The sequence below is a fragment of the Peromyscus eremicus genome, chromosome 23 (genome assembly GCF_949786415.1).
Source record: "Peromyscus eremicus chromosome 23, PerEre_H2_v1, whole genome shotgun sequence".
NCBI lineage: Eukaryota > Metazoa > Chordata > Mammalia > Rodentia > Cricetidae > Peromyscus > Peromyscus eremicus.
Genome location: NC_081438.1, coordinates 13,342,753 through 13,360,315, shown reverse-complemented (window position 1 = coordinate 13,360,315; position 17,563 = coordinate 13,342,753). Strand labels below are relative to the sequence as shown.

At 49.5% G+C, this 17,563-nt stretch overlaps 1 protein-coding gene across 2 annotated transcripts in view; it reads right to left on the bottom strand.

The window, feature by feature from the left end:
- The window catches only part of Cfap251 (cilia and flagella associated protein 251), a 75,612-nt gene that overhangs the window by 21,874 nt on the left and 36,175 nt on the right, over positions 1 to 17,563 (bottom strand). For both annotated transcript variants that reach the window (XM_059249005.1, XM_059249006.1), the window contains 6 exons: positions 17,029 to 17,202; positions 15,515 to 15,699; positions 8,643 to 8,757; positions 7,662 to 7,825; positions 1,894 to 1,984; positions 1,573 to 1,716 (listed from right to left, as the gene is read on the bottom strand). In XM_059249005.1, coding sequence (XP_059104988.1) covers positions 1,573 to 1,716; positions 1,894 to 1,984; positions 7,662 to 7,825; positions 8,643 to 8,757; positions 15,515 to 15,699; positions 17,029 to 17,202 — 873 coding nt within the window. The remainder of the gene's footprint in view (positions 1 to 1,572; positions 1,717 to 1,893; positions 1,985 to 7,661; positions 7,826 to 8,642; positions 8,758 to 15,514; positions 15,700 to 17,028; positions 17,203 to 17,563) is intronic.

Sequence of the window (17,563 nt, the reverse complement as noted above, 5' to 3'; positions counted from 1 at the left end):
ACAGACCCAGGTTCAGTTCTCAGCAACCACATGGCGGCTCACAGCTGTCTGTAACTCCAGTTCCAGGGGATCCAGCACCCTCTTTTAATCTCCACGGGCACCAGGTACACACATGGTACACAAACATGCGTGCAGGCCAAACACCCATACATATTAAATAAAAATAAATCCATCTTTTAAAAACTATGGGTTGCAACCCCTATATGGGGCCATGCAATGAATTGCTTGGTAGCAGTAAATGGTTTCTGAAGACATAACAACTGAAAATATGCTCAAGGTCAAACCTGTCATCAATCCGAGGGGCTCATGGCAGCACTCATCACCCGGTGCTGCATCAAGCAACCTCTCTGCAGCCTTGGTTCTGAACACACACGTATGTACTTGCCATAAATGCCTTTATGCCGCAAAACACCACTGAGTGCCGACAAGAACCTCGGCTGGGATCCGTGGCTACACACTGAAAACTGCAGTGTCTTTTCTGCAGAAATATGATCGTTTAACTATGGAAAACAAAGACTCCATATTTCCTACCATTGCTGCTCAGCATGTGAGTATCAGAATATATTTGGAATGTACTCCATTAGAAGTTCGATTTTTTTTTTTTTCCCCTAGTCCTGGGGTTCGAACCGAGGGCCTCGGGCATGCTAGGCAAGGGCTCTGTTGAGCTAGATCCTCAACTCAAAATGTTTAAGAATTGCTGTTTGAGTTGCTGACTAAAGTTCCATTTTTTAAAAATCACTGTATAAATTTTGACTTGAGATTAGAATTTCCAACCACTTCTGAAATGGCCCCAAAATACGTCCTGACTTTTTTGGCATCACGCATTTATGTGAAGCAGTATTCTTGAGATTAACAATGACAAAACCAAATCTCAGCCACCTCTGAAAAACACTGAAGGTACTCTACATCCTGCAGCATCAGACATTCAGGAAGATTCTATTCTTTATGTAAAAACAAATGAACATGACCATCTCAATAGTACGAAAATTTGTCTTCAACAAATGGTAAAAACTGTATGGAAGCCACAAAATTCCTTTAAAATAGATTTCTTCATTGTTTATTATCAGCAAAATGTTTGATTTGTGTATCTATTTTATACACCAATATACCCAGGGTTGTGTAAAAAATTCTTGGGCAAAAAAGGTTTTGCAGGCCCCGCGTGGTAGCACACGCCTTTGATCCCAGTACTGGGGAGGCAGAGGCAGGCGGATCTCTGTGAGTTCGAGGCCAGCCTGGTCTACAGAGAGAGTTCCAGGACAGCCAGGGCGACACAGAGATCCTGTCTCAAAGAAAAAAAAAAAGGGGGGGGGTGCAGCAGAGGTTGAGGAGGCCCTGCTGCACCTAATACCCCACATCCACAAGGAATCTGTCTTGGGGAATGAGTGCATGTTAACCTTCAGTCAGTTACTCAGCCCATTTGAAGTCCTCAGAATCTTCTTGCTGATCTATTTACTTCAGAAAAAAAAAAAAAAAAAATGGCATGTTTCCAGGCTGGCCTGCAGTGACTGTTCCCGGAGGCGCTTGATATAAATAGCCCATCCCAGCTCTGATCTTGCGGGGAGCTCTACCTACCTTCTCCTCTGATGGGTAAAAACCAATCGCTCTCATGACAAAGGGGAGCTCCGACAGGCAGATGTGTTCTGACACCTGCCTGGTCTCCATCGTATCGATACCTTGACTGCGGAGCTGAGAATAGTAGAAGTAATCCTCCAGCTCCTGTGTGGGACCAAACAGAAACAGCACACAGAACAGTCAGACACATCCAGGAAGGGGACACTTTCTAGAAAGCGTATTCTAAGCTCGGTGAGGGGGAGGGGGCTTTATGGAAAAGCACATAATGTTTGCTCTACAGCCTTGACTAGATGTCCCCAGGAAGTGTCTGATGACAATTACCCTGTAGAATTTTCCTTCCCTGCCACCAGCCAGCAGACCGTAGAACGGGGTCAAGTCTTCACCCCCAAGAGAAACAGCCGCCTCCAGGGCACTGGAACAATGAGAAACATCACCATTAGGAAGTACTCATGCATGAAGTCATGCAGTCCCACAAACAGTGGCCTTGGCAGGGTCTCTTGTCCCTCAGTGATGAAGCCTGTGACAGAAAATTCAGTTTCAAGCGTGGAACGCAGCCGTACAGGGCACCCACCTTAATTATGGTGATATGCTCATTCTGATGATAGGGCAGGTGCTTGGCAATTTGTCTGCAATCTTTAGGGACCACATCTCTCCTGGGGGCTGGGGGGGGGCCTCCAGTCTGAGACCTCAACCCTCTTGAGCTGAGCACGGCCGACCAGCGCCAAAAGGATGGGGTGTTGTGCAGGTGTACTGCCAGCGCTAATTGCTTCCAGAAAAGCCCGGGAGATCACAGGGACCCATGCCAAGTGGATAAAAATAACCCTCTGCTCTCTAGCATAGGGTCAGATTCTCCAAAAATAGGCCCTTTGAATGGGAAGAAAACCTACTTTTGCATGAGACCAACCGACTTTTCCTCACACAAAAGGCAAATAATCTAAAGTCACTGTAAGAAAAAAAAAAAAAAAGCCACTCACTGGATTTCTGCTAGTTCAGTGAATTAGAACCCACTTCAATGAAGACCTATGGTAAGAACTGAAGGATCCAGAACTGGAATCACAGGGACATGCCTGTGAGCCCCGACTATGCCACTTGTAAGCTGTATGACCTTGAGCTATACCACCTCTGCTCAGTTTCCTCATCTGCAAAATGGGTAGGGTCATACAGGGCTGCCATGAGGATTAAACAAGCAAACACACATGAAGGATTTGCCGCTGGCCCTTTATTTTTCTCGGGTACCAGTCCATCACTTGAACCATCAATAGGCCCCTTGGACGTTTAGTGACCCGTATGTGGGGATAAGAACAGCACTTGTCTCCCAGGATGGCTGTGAGGATGAGGTCGAGAGGACAATGTAAAACACCCAGGAAAGGGTCAAGGCCAGAAGCACAGCTATGTCCACACCAAGGGCTGATGGGCACTGACATGCCCTTACCCCTCTCATAAGAGCCACAGAATGTCTCTGCCCTGCTGCTGGGTCCAGGGGATGGCCTGATGCATTTGTTCCCCACATGAGTCTGGGGTCTTCTCCTGCAGGGCCCAGTCTTCACCCTCCTTCTTGGCTCTGACAGAAAACTGTGAAGGCAGGTGACCAGCTGTTCCTTCTCTGTGGCCCCCAGGCCAAACCTGGCCTCTTCCTGACCCAAAGAGTAACAAAGCCACTTTTAAATATGCTGCCTAGAGCAGGCTATCAGGACCAGAAGTGACATGGGAGCCTGTCACGACCAGGAACCCCTAAGGGTAATGTTGTGGAATATTAGTTTAATATGTGTTACATTTATTTATGCCAAGGGATATTCATTTAATGATGCAAAGATGTGTTGCATTCTTTTATGTTGCATTTGTTTAACTCTGTGAAGCTGTGTTACTTTGCCTACATAAAACATCTGATTGGTCTTATAAAGAGCTGAACGGCCAATAGCTAGGCAGGAGAGATACACAGGCAGGGCTGCCAGGTGGAGAGAATAAAGAGAGAGGAGCAAGAAAGGAAGAAGGAGAGGAGGACATCAGGGGCCAGGGGCCAGCCACACAGCCACACAGCCACACAGCCACACAGCCAGCCACGGTGTAAGAAGGGAAGAAAGGTATCTAGAATAGAGAAAGGTAAAAGCCTAGAGGCAAAAGGTAGATGGGATAATTTAAGAAAAGCTGGCTAGAAATAAGCCGAGCTGAAGTCCCCAGGTATTTGGTTTGGGAGCTGGGTGGCAGGTCCCCTAAGAGTGAGAAAACAACAACCACTCCAGGGGAAGGCGGCACATGCACTGGGCTCCCTAAGACGGCCCAACGTGCTGGGTTCTGCGGTCACCACGGTGCCACACGCGTCCTGCTCCTGCCACCGCCTGCAGACCCTAGAGGGACCAAATTCCTCTGGCCAGAGCAAAGAAAGAGATCCGTTCTCTCTGTGGCAAGAGCTATAACCTGAGGAAGCTGAAGAGGAAGACACTGAGAGCAGAGCTAGGCAGGAAGAAGGCTGAGGGCCACAAGTGGGGGCTATGCTCCAGGTCCTGCTCTGTGGCCAAGCAGCCACATGGGATTCCAGCTGCCTTCCCAAAAGCCTCCTTGTGCCTAAATTGGGGTCTCAATATTCACACTGAAAGAGAGAGGGAGAGGGAGAGGGGAAGAGGGGGAGGGAGAGGGGAAGAGGGGGAGAGAGAGGGAGAGGGAGAGGGAGAGATGGCTCAGAGGTTAAGAGCATTGCTTGTTCTTCCAAAGGTCCTGAGTTCAATTCCCAGCACCCACATGGTGGCTCACAACCATCTGTAATGAGATCTGGCGCCCTCTTCTGGCCTGCAAGCATACATGCAGGCAGAACACTGTATACATAATAAATAAATCTTTGAGAGAGAGATCACTGAGATTTTTATTAGATTTTTATTATTTATTAGATTTTTATTAGACTTATTAGATTTTTATTTTGCGTGTATGAGTGCTTTGCCTGCATGTATGTGTGTGTGCACCACATGCATACTGGTGCCTTAAGGAAGTGGTGAGCCTCTGTGTGGTTCCCGGGAATCAAAGCCCAGTTCTTTGCAAGAACAAGTGCTCTTAACAGCTAAGGCAACTCTCCAGCCCCAGAAAGTGGCATTTATTGAACGTATGTATACTCAGGAATAGCATGGTGCTTCTAGGCAAGGGGCCGGGGCTAGAGACACCGGGCACATCATGATTAGCATCAAGCAAGTGGTGCCTTGGAGATGCTCCCCAAAGGGGCATGAGACAGTACCCCATCCATCGCATGGAAAAGCTGGGGCTCAGAGGAGTTAGAGTGTAGGATTATTTTGTTGTTGTTTATATTTTGTGTTTTATGTACCTCAGGTTAGCCTTGACCTCACTATGTAGCTGAGGATGGCCTTGAACTGCTGACCTCCTGCCGTTACCTCTGAGTACTAGGATTACTGTCACGAGTTCCCATGTCTTACCAAGCCGGGATTTGAATCCAGGTCTCTGCTTTTGTGTGAGCAGGGTGGAGGTGGGAGGTTTTCCAACTCCACTCCACTCTATAGCTCTAGCATCAGTAAATTTAGTACAAAACTTTCTTTTAGAGAGGGTCTTATGTAGCCCAGGCTAACTTTCAACTCAATATAGTCCAGGATGACTTTGATATTCTGATGCTCCTACCTCCACCTCCACCTGCTGGATTAGCGGCGTGTGCCACCATGATGGGTTGTCTTAGGGTTACTATTGCTGTGATGAAACACAGTGACCAAAGCTATTTTGGGGAAGAAAGGGTTTATTTGGCTTAACACTTCCGTATCACTGTTCATCCTCAAAGGAAATCAGGACAGGAATGCAAACAGGGCAGGAACCTGGAGGCAGGAGCTGATGCAGAGGCCACGGACGAATGATGCTTACTGGCCTGCTCTCTCACAGAACCCAGGTCAGCTGGGCAGTGCACGCCTTTAGTCCCAGCATTTGGGAGGCAGAGGCAGGTGGATTCCTGTGAGTTTGAGGCCAGCCTGCTCTATAGAGTGAGTCTAAGGGCAGCCAGGGATACACAGAGAAATACTGTCTTAAAAAAAAAAAAAACAAAGCTGGGCGGTGGTGGCGCACGCCTTTAATCCCAGCACTCGGGAGGCAGAGGCAGGCAGATCTCTGTGAGTTCGAGGCCAGACTGGGCTACCAAGTGAGTTCCAGGAAAAGGCGCAAAGCTACACAGAGAAACCCTGTCTCGAAAAACCAAAAAAAAAAAAAAAAAAAAAAAAAAAAACACCTAAAAAATACCCTAGGACCATCAGCCGAGGGGTAGCCCCACCCACAATGGGCTGGGCCTTTCCCCGTCAATCAAATGCTCTACAGGCTTGTTTACAGCCGATCTTATGGACTCATCTTCTCAATTGAGGTTCCTCCTCTCAGATGACTTTAGCCATTGTCGAGTTGACATAAAACGAACCAGCACACACGTCTATGTGGTATTGGGGATGGGACCCAAAGCTTCATGCATGTTAGTCAAGCACCGAGCTACAGCCTGGGCCCTGGGAGAGAAGTGTATTGTTTACTTGTTTGGGGTTTTTACATTTCTTTCCATTAGTGAAATGCTGAACATATTAAGTCACCAGAAGCAGCAATAAAGTGCTAATTAGTTTATAATGATCCTTTGTCCCCACAACAGATTAAATTGAAATTCTCAGAAGCCTGGATTCTGGCCAAGTATAAGGAGGCTACTGGAGATCCCTATTGGATCCCACAAGGACTGAGGGCAAAAACCAAAATGGGGAGACTTTACCTCTCCCCCCAGCGTGCCACTGGCCCCAAAGATTGCAGGTGGCATGTGGGTGTCACACTGGGCCTGTTGGGTAAGTGCTTCTGGATGGAGAGCTAGCCCCCACCCCCACCCCCCACCCCCACCCCCACCCCCCACCCCCACCCCCTGTTTCCCAGTCCCTCAGGTCCCTGGATCGGCTCACCTGGGCTGGCAGAGGCAAAAGGCAGAGTTGCAACCGCAATCTGAACCAGAAGCCATCACGGCACCCGAACAGATTTTGTCAGTTATTTTCACTCAAGTTCAGAGTAAGAAGGAGAGCGTTAACATCTGCCGTAAAGAGAAGGATGTGCCCTTGGCAGATGGCGGGTGCAGACGTTACGGGGAGCCATGAATCAGGCTGCTCTTTGAGGGAGGAAGGTGCCAGTGCCGTCTGCCCCTGGAGCTTGCGTGGACCCGGTCATGAGAAACATGATCTAGCTGCCCAGCCCTTGGCTCCGCCCTGGTTCAGACCACTGTGTTTAGATGGATGCCCTTCTCAGGAGGAAAGGAAAGGAAGGATGCTATCATTTATAGATTGGCTACTGCATTCACCTATGTCAACCTGTCTGATCCATACCGGGTCCTGTAAAAGTTGTTACTACACAGACAGACTCTAAGGATTAGCGACATTAAGAAAACCACCCAGATTCTGGAGCAGAGACTCCAAGCTATACCGCAACCCTTATCTCTTTGACCTTAAAGGACCTATATGTTCTTACTCTGGTGTACAAGTCTAGCATTTTCCAGCTTCACTTTAGGCAGACCAGGTCTCCTCTCAGGGTAGAGAGGGGCAGAGGAGCCCTACTGGCAACAGATTTTTAATCCACCCTTAGTGTTTCTGTAATGCCCACTCTGGAGGCTCAGCCTTGGTCTCTCCGGCCAGCATGAGTATGCACAGATACTGAGAACTACTTCAGGGAGCCAGCCAGAGGCAGGGACACTCTCAACACCCGAGCTGGAAATTAAGTGCAGGGTCCATGAGTTTGCACAGCAGCCTTTGATCTGCACACGTCACCAGGAAGCATCCTGAGAGCCAGGTACAGTTTGGTCCTAGCACAGCATGGGGCATGTAGCAAGCACTCTGTAACTGTTGTGATTGAAGAAGGGGTCTATAGGCTGGAGCAAGGGCTCAGAGGGTAAAAGCCCTTGTGTAAATGGCTCACAACTCCATGAACTCCAGCTCTAGGAGACCCGATGCCCTCTTCTGGCCTTCTCAAGCACCCACACGCGTAAGTGCATACTAACATGCACACATGTGTGTGCATGCACACGCAAACACACACACAAATATATCTTTTGAAAAGGGATGTCTACACTTCCACATGGGGTCAGGTTCTGTCCCCTCACATACCTTAAGTTGATTTCCCACTGCGCCACGGAGCAGTCTTCGCCTCCTGCTGTGAAGGCATAGCGGCCATCATAGGAAAGGGCCATGCCAGCCACCCCGCTTGGGTGGCAAATGATAGCACACGTTTTGTGTGGGTTGCCGTCAACAGGTAAGATCTGGAGTCCGACCTAGAGAGGCAAGTGTAATTAGATATTCAGACTCGAGGGCCTGACACACCTGAGCTTTACCTCCAGACACTTGTGCCACGCACACACACATCTGGTGCCATCTGTCAGAGTCAAGTTTAACATAGGACGAGGTGTCACTGATTTGTGTATCTTCCATGTAAATTAGATTTTTCCAGGTCAATGAAAAGAAAGAAAAGCGTAACTTGGAAGGCTATGAGTTTTCACTGGGAAACTTTGAGAACTCTCTTCAAAACTGTCTCCTAGGGGCCTGTGAGAGAGCTCACTTGTTGCCAGGCCTGACTGGGTTCTACCCCCAGGACCCACGTGGTGGAAGGAGAGAACTGAACCATGAAAGCTGTCTTTTGACCTCCACATGCATACTGTGGCACATGTTCACGCATGCGTGTACACACACACACACACACACACACACACACACACACATACACACACACACTAAAAAAAAAGAAATGCCTCCCAGAATTCCTTCTCACACACCTGTGGCCATTTTCAGTTTGGCCAGTGACCCATATGGAGGTAATTCTGTGCAGCAGAACTGAGGACCCAGGGGTCATCTTATCATCTACGCGATTATTAAATGTATTTATCTGGGAAAGGACATTTGTGCCACAGTGCCTGTTTGGAAGTCAAAGAACAGCTTTCCCAAGGCAGTCTCTCTTCTCACCGGGTTCCAGGGCTCAAACTCGGGCCCCCAGACCAGGCAGGCGGTAAGCAGCTTTCCTGCCTAGCCGCCTCCCCGGCCCTGGATCTCATGGATGCCTGGATCATCTTGCAGGGGCCGAGAAAGGGAGCCCACCTTATCTTTGTTGATGAATACCAAGTGGCGTTTCTGCAGCTCGAATGTGTTCTTTACGGGGAGCACCTGGGTGTACTCGATGGGAGACCCGTAAGCAGGTCCGAGAAGTGTCTTTCTGTATAGGAAAAAAAAAAGGAAGTAAACTCCATAAACTTCAATGTCTGTTTTAAGACTGGAATTGGCACTATCATACTTGTGTTGTGGTTTAGGGTTTGGGGTTTTTATTTTGTTGTTGTTGATGGTGTTTTTTGTTTTGTTTTGTTTTGAGACTCAGAGTCTTGCTATGTAGTCCAGGCTGGCCGAGAACTCACAATCCTCCTTGCCTCAGCCTCCTGAGTGCTGGGGATTAACAGGCATGCACCACTACACCAGACTTCTTATACATTTGTGACTCTGGATTTCCTCTCTCGTCACTCAGCTAATCCCTACGCAAGAACGTCTCATTCAAGCGCTGCCAGCGGCCGCTGTAAATAAGGAGCCTTGGCTCCCAGCAGCAAATGCTCTAGGGAGCTGAGGGGAATGGACTGTGAAGAAGGCTTCCAGTGACTGTGGTGTGGGCTTTCCTCTTGACACTATGCCCTAGGAAACTGTCTCTGAACCACCGACAAGCCTTTGAGGAAACGGCATGCCTAGGCAGGACGCAAGCAACCACCCAATTCCTCAGGTCAGGCCCACGGACTGGAATGAGACACCACCTTCTTTCGGTCCCAGACATCCCTAAATACAGGGCTATGGGACACACAGGTCTCCAAACCCATCGGTGTATCAAGTCGTAGTAACACTGGTCAGGCTTCTAATTCGACTTTAACATTTCTTATGACATCATTGTGCTCATGTGTGGCAGTGTGTACAACTTATGGGAGGTGGTCCTCGCCTCCCATCCCAGGGATGGAACTCAGGTCCTCAGGCTTGGCAGTATTTATCCACTGATCCGTCTCACTGGCTCCACCTTTTTTTTTTTTTTTTTTAATCTTGGTATTTTGCTCAGGCTGGCTTCAAACCCCCAGGCTCAAGAGCGCCTCCTGCCTCAGCCTCCTCCCTAGCTGGAATTGCAGGTACAAGCCTCTGTACCCAGCTGGATTTCTCTAATTCCAGCTGCATCCCTGAGCAAGGGGCCTGCTCTGAGGTGAGGCCCCTCTGTGGGATGTGAGTGCTGGATAAAGGACAATTGATCCTATCACACCAGCCTCGTGAGAGGTCCTTCTCATGCCAGGCATGAGGCAAGGCAGTCAGGATGCAGAAATGCGCAAGGTCTAGCCCCTGCTACTGAGACAGGACAGGAGACAAAGAGCTGTTTTGAAGTGAGAAGGGAGAGACAGCTGTGAGTCCCAGGGTCTGGAGCAAAGCATTCCTAGGGGGGCAGGCAGCTGTGTGCAGAATGGGGGATCAGAGGCAGGCAGAACAGCTTGGATAGCAGGAGAATGGGCATCAGGAAGGAAAGGGTAAATAAAGGCAGGGACATGGATCTAAGAGGCATAAACAGTGACAGGAAAGGGACAGAGGCAGAGCAAGGGGACACGGGGGTAGGGACAGTTTTCAAGGTGAGCTTTCCCTGGGCCGTGGGAGGCTCAACACTTTGGAACACTACAGAGCCCACCAGGTAGATAACGCATCAGCTAATGCCTTCTCCTGAGGCTCTTCCACATGCTGGCTGGTAAGTGAACAGAGGCAGGGCAACAGAGGTAAGAGCCCAGGAACAAGGTATGAAAAGACTGGGACCTTTGTCCCTGGTTGGGGGAGTCGTGGGGAGTGGGGACTGTGGAAACCCCAATCCTAGGGCCATTCAAGAAATTGTGCACGTCTGTCTACGGCAAACCCTGCACCCTAGTGCTCATGACTGCTACAAAATGGAAACAATGCAAATGACTGTGAGCATCCTCAGACCCACGGGTAGACAGGATAGGGGCATCCTAGGTCGTGACATACACTAGTTCACATCACAAAGTGGGCAAGTCTCAAGAGCGTGTTAAGTGAAGGAAGCCAGACCCAGAAGGCCATGTGCTCTGTGTGACTCCATATATAGGAATATGAACTTATACTCACATGTATAGAAAAGTTCATAAGACAGAAGCAGGCCAGTGGTTTCCAGGGACACGGGGATGCGGGGCTGGAGAGTGTCTACTCATGGGAACCAGAGTTTGCTACTCTGTTTGGCTTTCTCATGTGGTCCAGGCTGGCCTCAGACTCACTATGCAGCTGAGGCTATAGCTTTGAATTTCTGGTCTTTCTGCCTTCTCTCCCAAGTGATGGCACTCCAGGCACGCATGCCTGGCTTATTGGGTACTAAGTCTAGAACCCAGGACTTTGTACATGGTAGGTAAACATTCTACAAACAAGCCAAATTGGCAGCCCAGGAACCAGTTCTCCTTTGGGTGTGACAGATGTTTTCTTGAACTGTACAACTTAGTGAATACAGGGGAAAAAAAAAACGCTCAGAACCATTTCTGGCATAGTGTAAATAACCATTAGCCAGTGACAGGCAACCTGTCTACCAATTTTACAAAATTCTTATCTCTGCATTCTGATGGAAAGACATTTCATATTTGTTGTGAAAAGAAGAGGCTCAAACCTTTAGACATTCATAAAACAGAACGTCCACATTCTATGATGCTGACTCCTGTCCCAAGAAAGGCACGGGTAATCATTTGGTCCATAGGACTCACCAACATTTACATATACATGATTTCATGGGAAGAGAGAATTATACTCTCCGTGCTTATTTGGAAATCTGCTTTATCTCTTACTATATCTTGGAGACATTGCCATGTTACTGCATAAACAGCCATCTCATTATTTTTCCCCATTTGCCAAAAGCGTCATTGTGCTCTGGTATACTGACGAGACATCATTTAACTAAGGCCCTATTAACGGACATTGGAACTGCCTCCATTTCGAAACATATTTCCATACAAGAGATCCTTTTACTTATGTCTTGGCATACGCGCCCGGGCACTTCTGCAGGCTCCGTTCCTGGAAGTCAGAGGGTATAAAACTTAACAGAGGGTGACAAATTGCTTTCCCCAAAGGTTACACCAATTTACACCCCCACCAGTGGTCGGACGAGCAAGCCCACTTCCCCACACCCTTGCCAACGCTCGGCCCCATCAATCACTTTTATCTTCACTAATCCCACTTGTAAAAAATGATGTCTTGCTTTCGTCTGCCTCATCCAGAGAGGCTGCTAAGCATCTACCCCTAAGCTTATTGGCCTTCTTTGAGCTACCTTTCCGTATCCTTTCAAACGTTTTAAAAGGCATTTAAAAATTCTTTTTCGAGTCATCACGAGAAGGCTAAGCTTCCCCAGTTGAACTGTGCTTACCAGACTCACTCTTCCTCTAACTCAAGAGAGATGCCGTACACAAGGGGCTCTTATTTTGGAAGGATAGGAATGTTCTGGAACTGTGGGAGAAGGAAGTGGCTAGGCAGCACTATATACATACAGACTCAAACAGCAGTTAAGTGCTGTGTGAGGGGGACTCCCAACCTTGTTATTTCCTGTACTCGAGTTTACCCGAGAGGTTGAGAGGTGATGGTAATTTTTTTTGTTTTTAATTTCGCTTTTTGTTATTGTGTGTGTATGATGGGGGTGAGCGATGCACACATGCTGTGTGGACAACTTTCAGGGGTCAGTTCTCCTCACTTGGACTCATGTGGCAAGTACTTTTTACCTGAGGAGCCATTTCCTCCAGTCTTATATACTGTTTTCTTCTTCTTCTTCTTTTTTAAATATATTTATCTCTTTTGTTTTGTTTTGTTTTTGTTTTTGTTTTTTGAGACAGGGTTTCTCTGTTGTAGTTTTGGTGCCTGTCCTGGATCTCGCTCTGTAGACCAGGCTGGCCTCGAACTCACAGGGATCTGCCTGCCTCTGTCTCCTGAGTGCTGGGATCAAAGGCATGCACCACCTGGTTCAAGTTCAAGGCCAGCCTGGTCTACAGAGCGAGATCCAGGACAGCCAGAGCTACACAGAGAAACCCTGTCTCAAAACAAAACACAAAAGATGCTTTGAGCTAACTTCAGATGGATGATCAATAGGCAGAAATATGAACACACACCGCACGCACACACCACACACAGACACCACACCACACCACACACACACACACCAACACCATACACATACACATACCACACACACACACATCACACACACACACACCCCACAGACACACACCACACGCACACAGTACCTCTGTCTCTCTTCGCTGATGACTAACAGTCAGCAGGAGCCGCACGTCTAAGGCATGTGCCTCTTCCCCTGAATTCAGTTTCTAGGACTGACTAGGGGTTTCCAGGGATGCTCTTTGCTCAGAAGTGTGTGTGTCCATTAAAGAGGGCGCATGGAGAGCATCCTGAGGCTTTCTACCCATTCTCTCAAGGATTTTGAACATCGTGTCACATTCTATTCCCTGCCATTGTTCCAATCCTGCCTTCTGGAAAAGGACTGGTCTTGGTTAGGGGGGATGGGCAGGAGGAATGGCTCATGCTTGCAGTCCCAGCACTTGAGAGGTGGAGGCAGGGGGATTACTATCAGTTTAAAGCCAGCCTGGGCTACAGAATGAGACACTGTCTCAAAAGAGAAAAACCAAAACCCACAAAGCAAACCAAAGAGGAAGAGAAGTCTGGGGGGTCCTGGGGCTCTGGAAATCTCATCTGAGATCCCTTTAAGGTATGAGCATGTCCGGGCATGCCTGTAATCCCAGTACCTGGGAGACAGATTACATAGCAAGAGCCCTTTTCAGAAACAAAATAAAACCAACCAACCAATTAAAACTCTGCTCTTCCTCCCACAGCCTGGGCACACAGTTGCTGCTGCTGGCTCCCCCATCAAACATTCCTACTGCCTCTGGGTCTTCCAGCCACAGCCATTGGTGGCCAGTCCCGCCACCTAGTCAGTCCTAGGCAGAGAGGCTCGCTCCCCACAGGGTAGAGCTCTCTCTGCAGTCCACAGTAGAGGGCCGAGTCAGAGCAAGAGCCAAGGCTTGAGGCTTGGCTTGCCTGCCTAACGGTTGTCCGGAAATTATGAAGCCTCCCCCAGCCTCAGAGGGACAGTACTTTGCAAGGCTCTGGGAAGCTGAAGACAGTGGTCCTGCTGCAGGGATGACACACAAGGTCAGTGTCCCAGGTGAGGGAAACCTGGGACCCACAGGTCTTGCAGAACCTATGGCCACACCCAACAGAACACCCCTGCAGGGAGGAAGATACCCACACACACACACTCCCCACCCCACTTCTCTCTCTTTGGTTTTTCGAGACAGGGTTTCTCTGTGTAGTTTTGGTGCCTGTCCTGGAACTCACTCTGTAGACCAGGCTGGCCTCGAACTCACAGAGATCCGCCTGCCTCTGCCTCCCGAGTGCTGGATTAAAGGTGTGCACCTCTCACATGTGGCTGTGGGAGCTCTGGTTGCGGTCTGCAACCTCACCTACCTTTCCCTCCTGGTCTCCTGCCTCACGGCTTTAACGCTCTCTGCTCTTGACTCCAGCTTGGCTTCTACCCCCAATCAAGAGTCTAACTCCGGAGCTCTCACATGCAGTGGGATCTCTAACTTGCCATGTCCAAACTTGGATTTTAATGATCTCAAATCTATCCTTCCCTGTCCACACACCCACCCATTCAAGGTCAATTCAACTTTTCTGGCTACTCGGTCTTCAGGTATGTAGGGAAGTCTAGGCTCTCTCTCACTTACCATCTGATCCTTCCCTGCCACCTTCAGGCCACTGTCATCTCCACAGGACAGCCTTTTTTTTTTTTTTTTTTTTTTTTTTTTGGGTTTTTTGAGACAGGGTTTCTCTGTGTAGCTTTGCGCCTTTCTTGGTAGCCCAGGCTGGCCTCGAACTCACAGAGATCCGCCTGGCTCTGCCTCCCGAGTGCTGGGATTAAAGGCGTGCGCCACCACCGCCCAGGACAGCCTCTTACCCTGGCTGCACCCCCCAGTCTGCATCCCACAACCCAGCCCTGAGGTAGAAAGCAGAAGTCAGTCCCTTCCCACCCTCTCCACTCACGCTTCCAATCCCACTCTCCAGCCAAGCCTCTTTCTAAGAACTTTAGACCCCAAACACCTTGCTCTTGCAGATCCTGTCTGTGGGCTTTCCCCCAAATGCCCATGTCCCGATTTACTCCTTCCTCCCGAAGATGCCCCGCCCCCGGTACTCTTGGAAGACAGCAGCCCATCTGCCCCCAGGAACTCCCTCTGGACACCTGTCCCTCCAGTCATTCCGCACGACACTGCCACCCCCACTTCCTCACTCGTGTGGCTTCCCCATCACTGAAGTGTCCGCCCCATGGTGGCACTTTGTACCCACCTTCACCATCCGGGACACTACCTGGCCCATGTTAGGAATGAACAAATGAATGTGATTAGCTGGACTGAAAACTCCTTTGAGAAGCAATGTGAGAAGAATCAGATGTGGCAGCACACATAGGTGATCCCAGGACTCAGGAGGCAGAGGCCAGGACTGCAGAGTGAGACCCTCTCTCCAAATCAAATCAAAACAACCACAACAAAAATCAAACATTTGTCGTGTTTTGTTAAATAGTTGGTTTTGGGTTTGTTTTGTTTTTTTTCTCCTGTATGGAAAAGGATGGCGGGTTTGGGAACACCAGTGACTTTTAGGTTCCAGAGCTGTGTCCTTCAGAGATACATGAGCACCAAGCTCTGGGACCCTTACCTCCCTGGCACCTGGCAGAAAGCAAGGACCCCAGGCTGGCATCCTTCCTCAGGCATGGCCCCGCTGTGTGTTTTTGGGTGAACCTGACTTACGTTTTATCTGTGACTCAGTTTCTCCCTTTGAGAAGGGAAAGGGATGAGCTGTTACCAACTGGGAGCTGAAAAGTGGGGGTAGCCAGCACATTAGTGGGATGCCCTGGCGCTCACCTGCACATTTTCGTGGTGGAATTGAAAAGCTTCACTTTGTAGCAGCTGTTACAGATAAGCAGGAAGAGCTCCTTGGTGAGCGGCGGGTACCAGATCATACAGGTAGGGTAGGTCCCCTGGTCCGTTCGGTGAATGTCCAGGACTTCCAGGTGGTCTTTGTAGCTCTTGATGAGATTGTACTCTATCTGCAGAGGCGCACAGGGGACGCATGAAGACCCAGCTCAGTGGTTCTCAACCTTCTTAACGCTGCGACCCTTTAATACAGTTCCTTGTGTTGTGGTGACACCCCCAACCATAAAATTATTTTCATTGCTACTTCATAACTGTAATTTTCCTACTGTTATGAATTGTAATTAAGTATCTGTGTTTTCTGATAATCTTCGGCAATCCCTTTGAGAGGGCTGTTCAACACCCCCACCCCCAAAGGGGTCACGACCCAGAGGTTGAGAACCACCGGCTCAGCTGGCGGACAAACTTGGCTGAGAAGCTTCAGGCCTTGGCTGGGTCCCTAAGTTCCCTGACTCTACACCTGGGTGCCACCTTCACGAAGGACTCCCAGGAAGCAGGATGGTGGGCTCAGCGCCCTAAACCCTCACACCCGTGGATGTAACCAGCACTCTTCCATGGCCTCTGCCTCCAGGTTCCTGCCCCCGCTTCCTTGAACGACTGTGAGGAAAAAGGCAAGTAAACTCTTTTCTCTCCCCAAGTCAGTTTTGCTCAGTGTTTTCTCACAGCAATGGAAAGCAAATTCGGCTGCCTCACTGCGTCTGCCCCGTCCTGCTGTTTTCTCAGGTAAGTCACAGTCTTACCCTGACCTCTGGATGCCGAGGAGGTATCGCCAAGTGTCAGCTTTCCCAGTGGTCTCTGGGAGGTGAAGGCAGCCGCATCATCTGTCCTGTGTGGGACACACCCTCCCTGCTGCCCACCTGCCCGAAATCCCCACCTCGGGACATGAGCCGCGTGAGCCGTCACCTCAGAGATGGTAGTGTGGAGAGCTTGGGAGACTCCCCCATACATACTTCACCATACAGTTAGTTTCTGGACACGTTACAGGTGGAGTGCGGGGCGTTTACCCACCAACCCCACAGCTCCCCAGAGTTTTCTTGAGTGCGAGCAGCAAGAAATATTAGATAGAAGGATTTAGATTGCGGAGATAAACAGATAGAAAATAAAGGATAGCCTTGAGAGGGCCTGGAACCTATTCCAACGGCCCCCGACTGTCTCTGCCTCAGGGTATTTATAGAAAAGCCAAGGAGTGGAGCAAAAGACTCCCCCCAGCACAGCCAAGTGCAGACCATCTCAGACACCTGCACTCAGGCCCGTGGTCCTAATCATCCTCTATGAGGACCTGCTGGGTAAAGCCACGAGGAACCTGAAAACGGGCTCCCACAGTGGAGTTTGCACAAAATGTCAGGGATGAAATGGGCAGGACGGAGGTGGGGTGGGGTGAGGTGCGGTGGGGTGGAGTGAGGGGTACGGCGCTGGGGATGAGCAGACCGAACGGAACAGCTCACCAGGAACCTGTCTTTCCCGAGGCTCAGCAGCCTGGGTTCATTGCTGTCCAGGTGAACACCAAACAGGAGGCTTTGGATGCTGTTATGATGAGAGCGGAGTCTCGCCAAGTATTCCCAGACCCTCTGTCCGTCTATGACCACCACCTTATACACGGCCACGGTGAAACTGACATCCTAAAGGAGCAAGAGCGGAAGCTGTCCCTCAACAGCTTTAGGATCTGGGAAGCGCCAGCATGGTTTTCAGACCCGTCGGCCTTCAGAACATCTTATCCAAATAAATCTTAGCACAGCAGAACAAGGAGGAAGCGTGGTGCCCATTCTGCAGACTGGGAGACTGAGGTTACTGGGGAGGAAGGACAATGCGAGGCCAGTCTCACTCCTTCCTCCCATGCTCTTACACAGTGCCCCAGGGAAAGCCAAGGGCTGAGGCTTTTGCCTTTGTCCCCCCTACTTTTCTCTACTACAGAAAGTAAAAAAGGTCCGGTATAGGTACAGGTACAGAGGGGCGGAGAGCAGCCGACAGGAAGGTCTGATG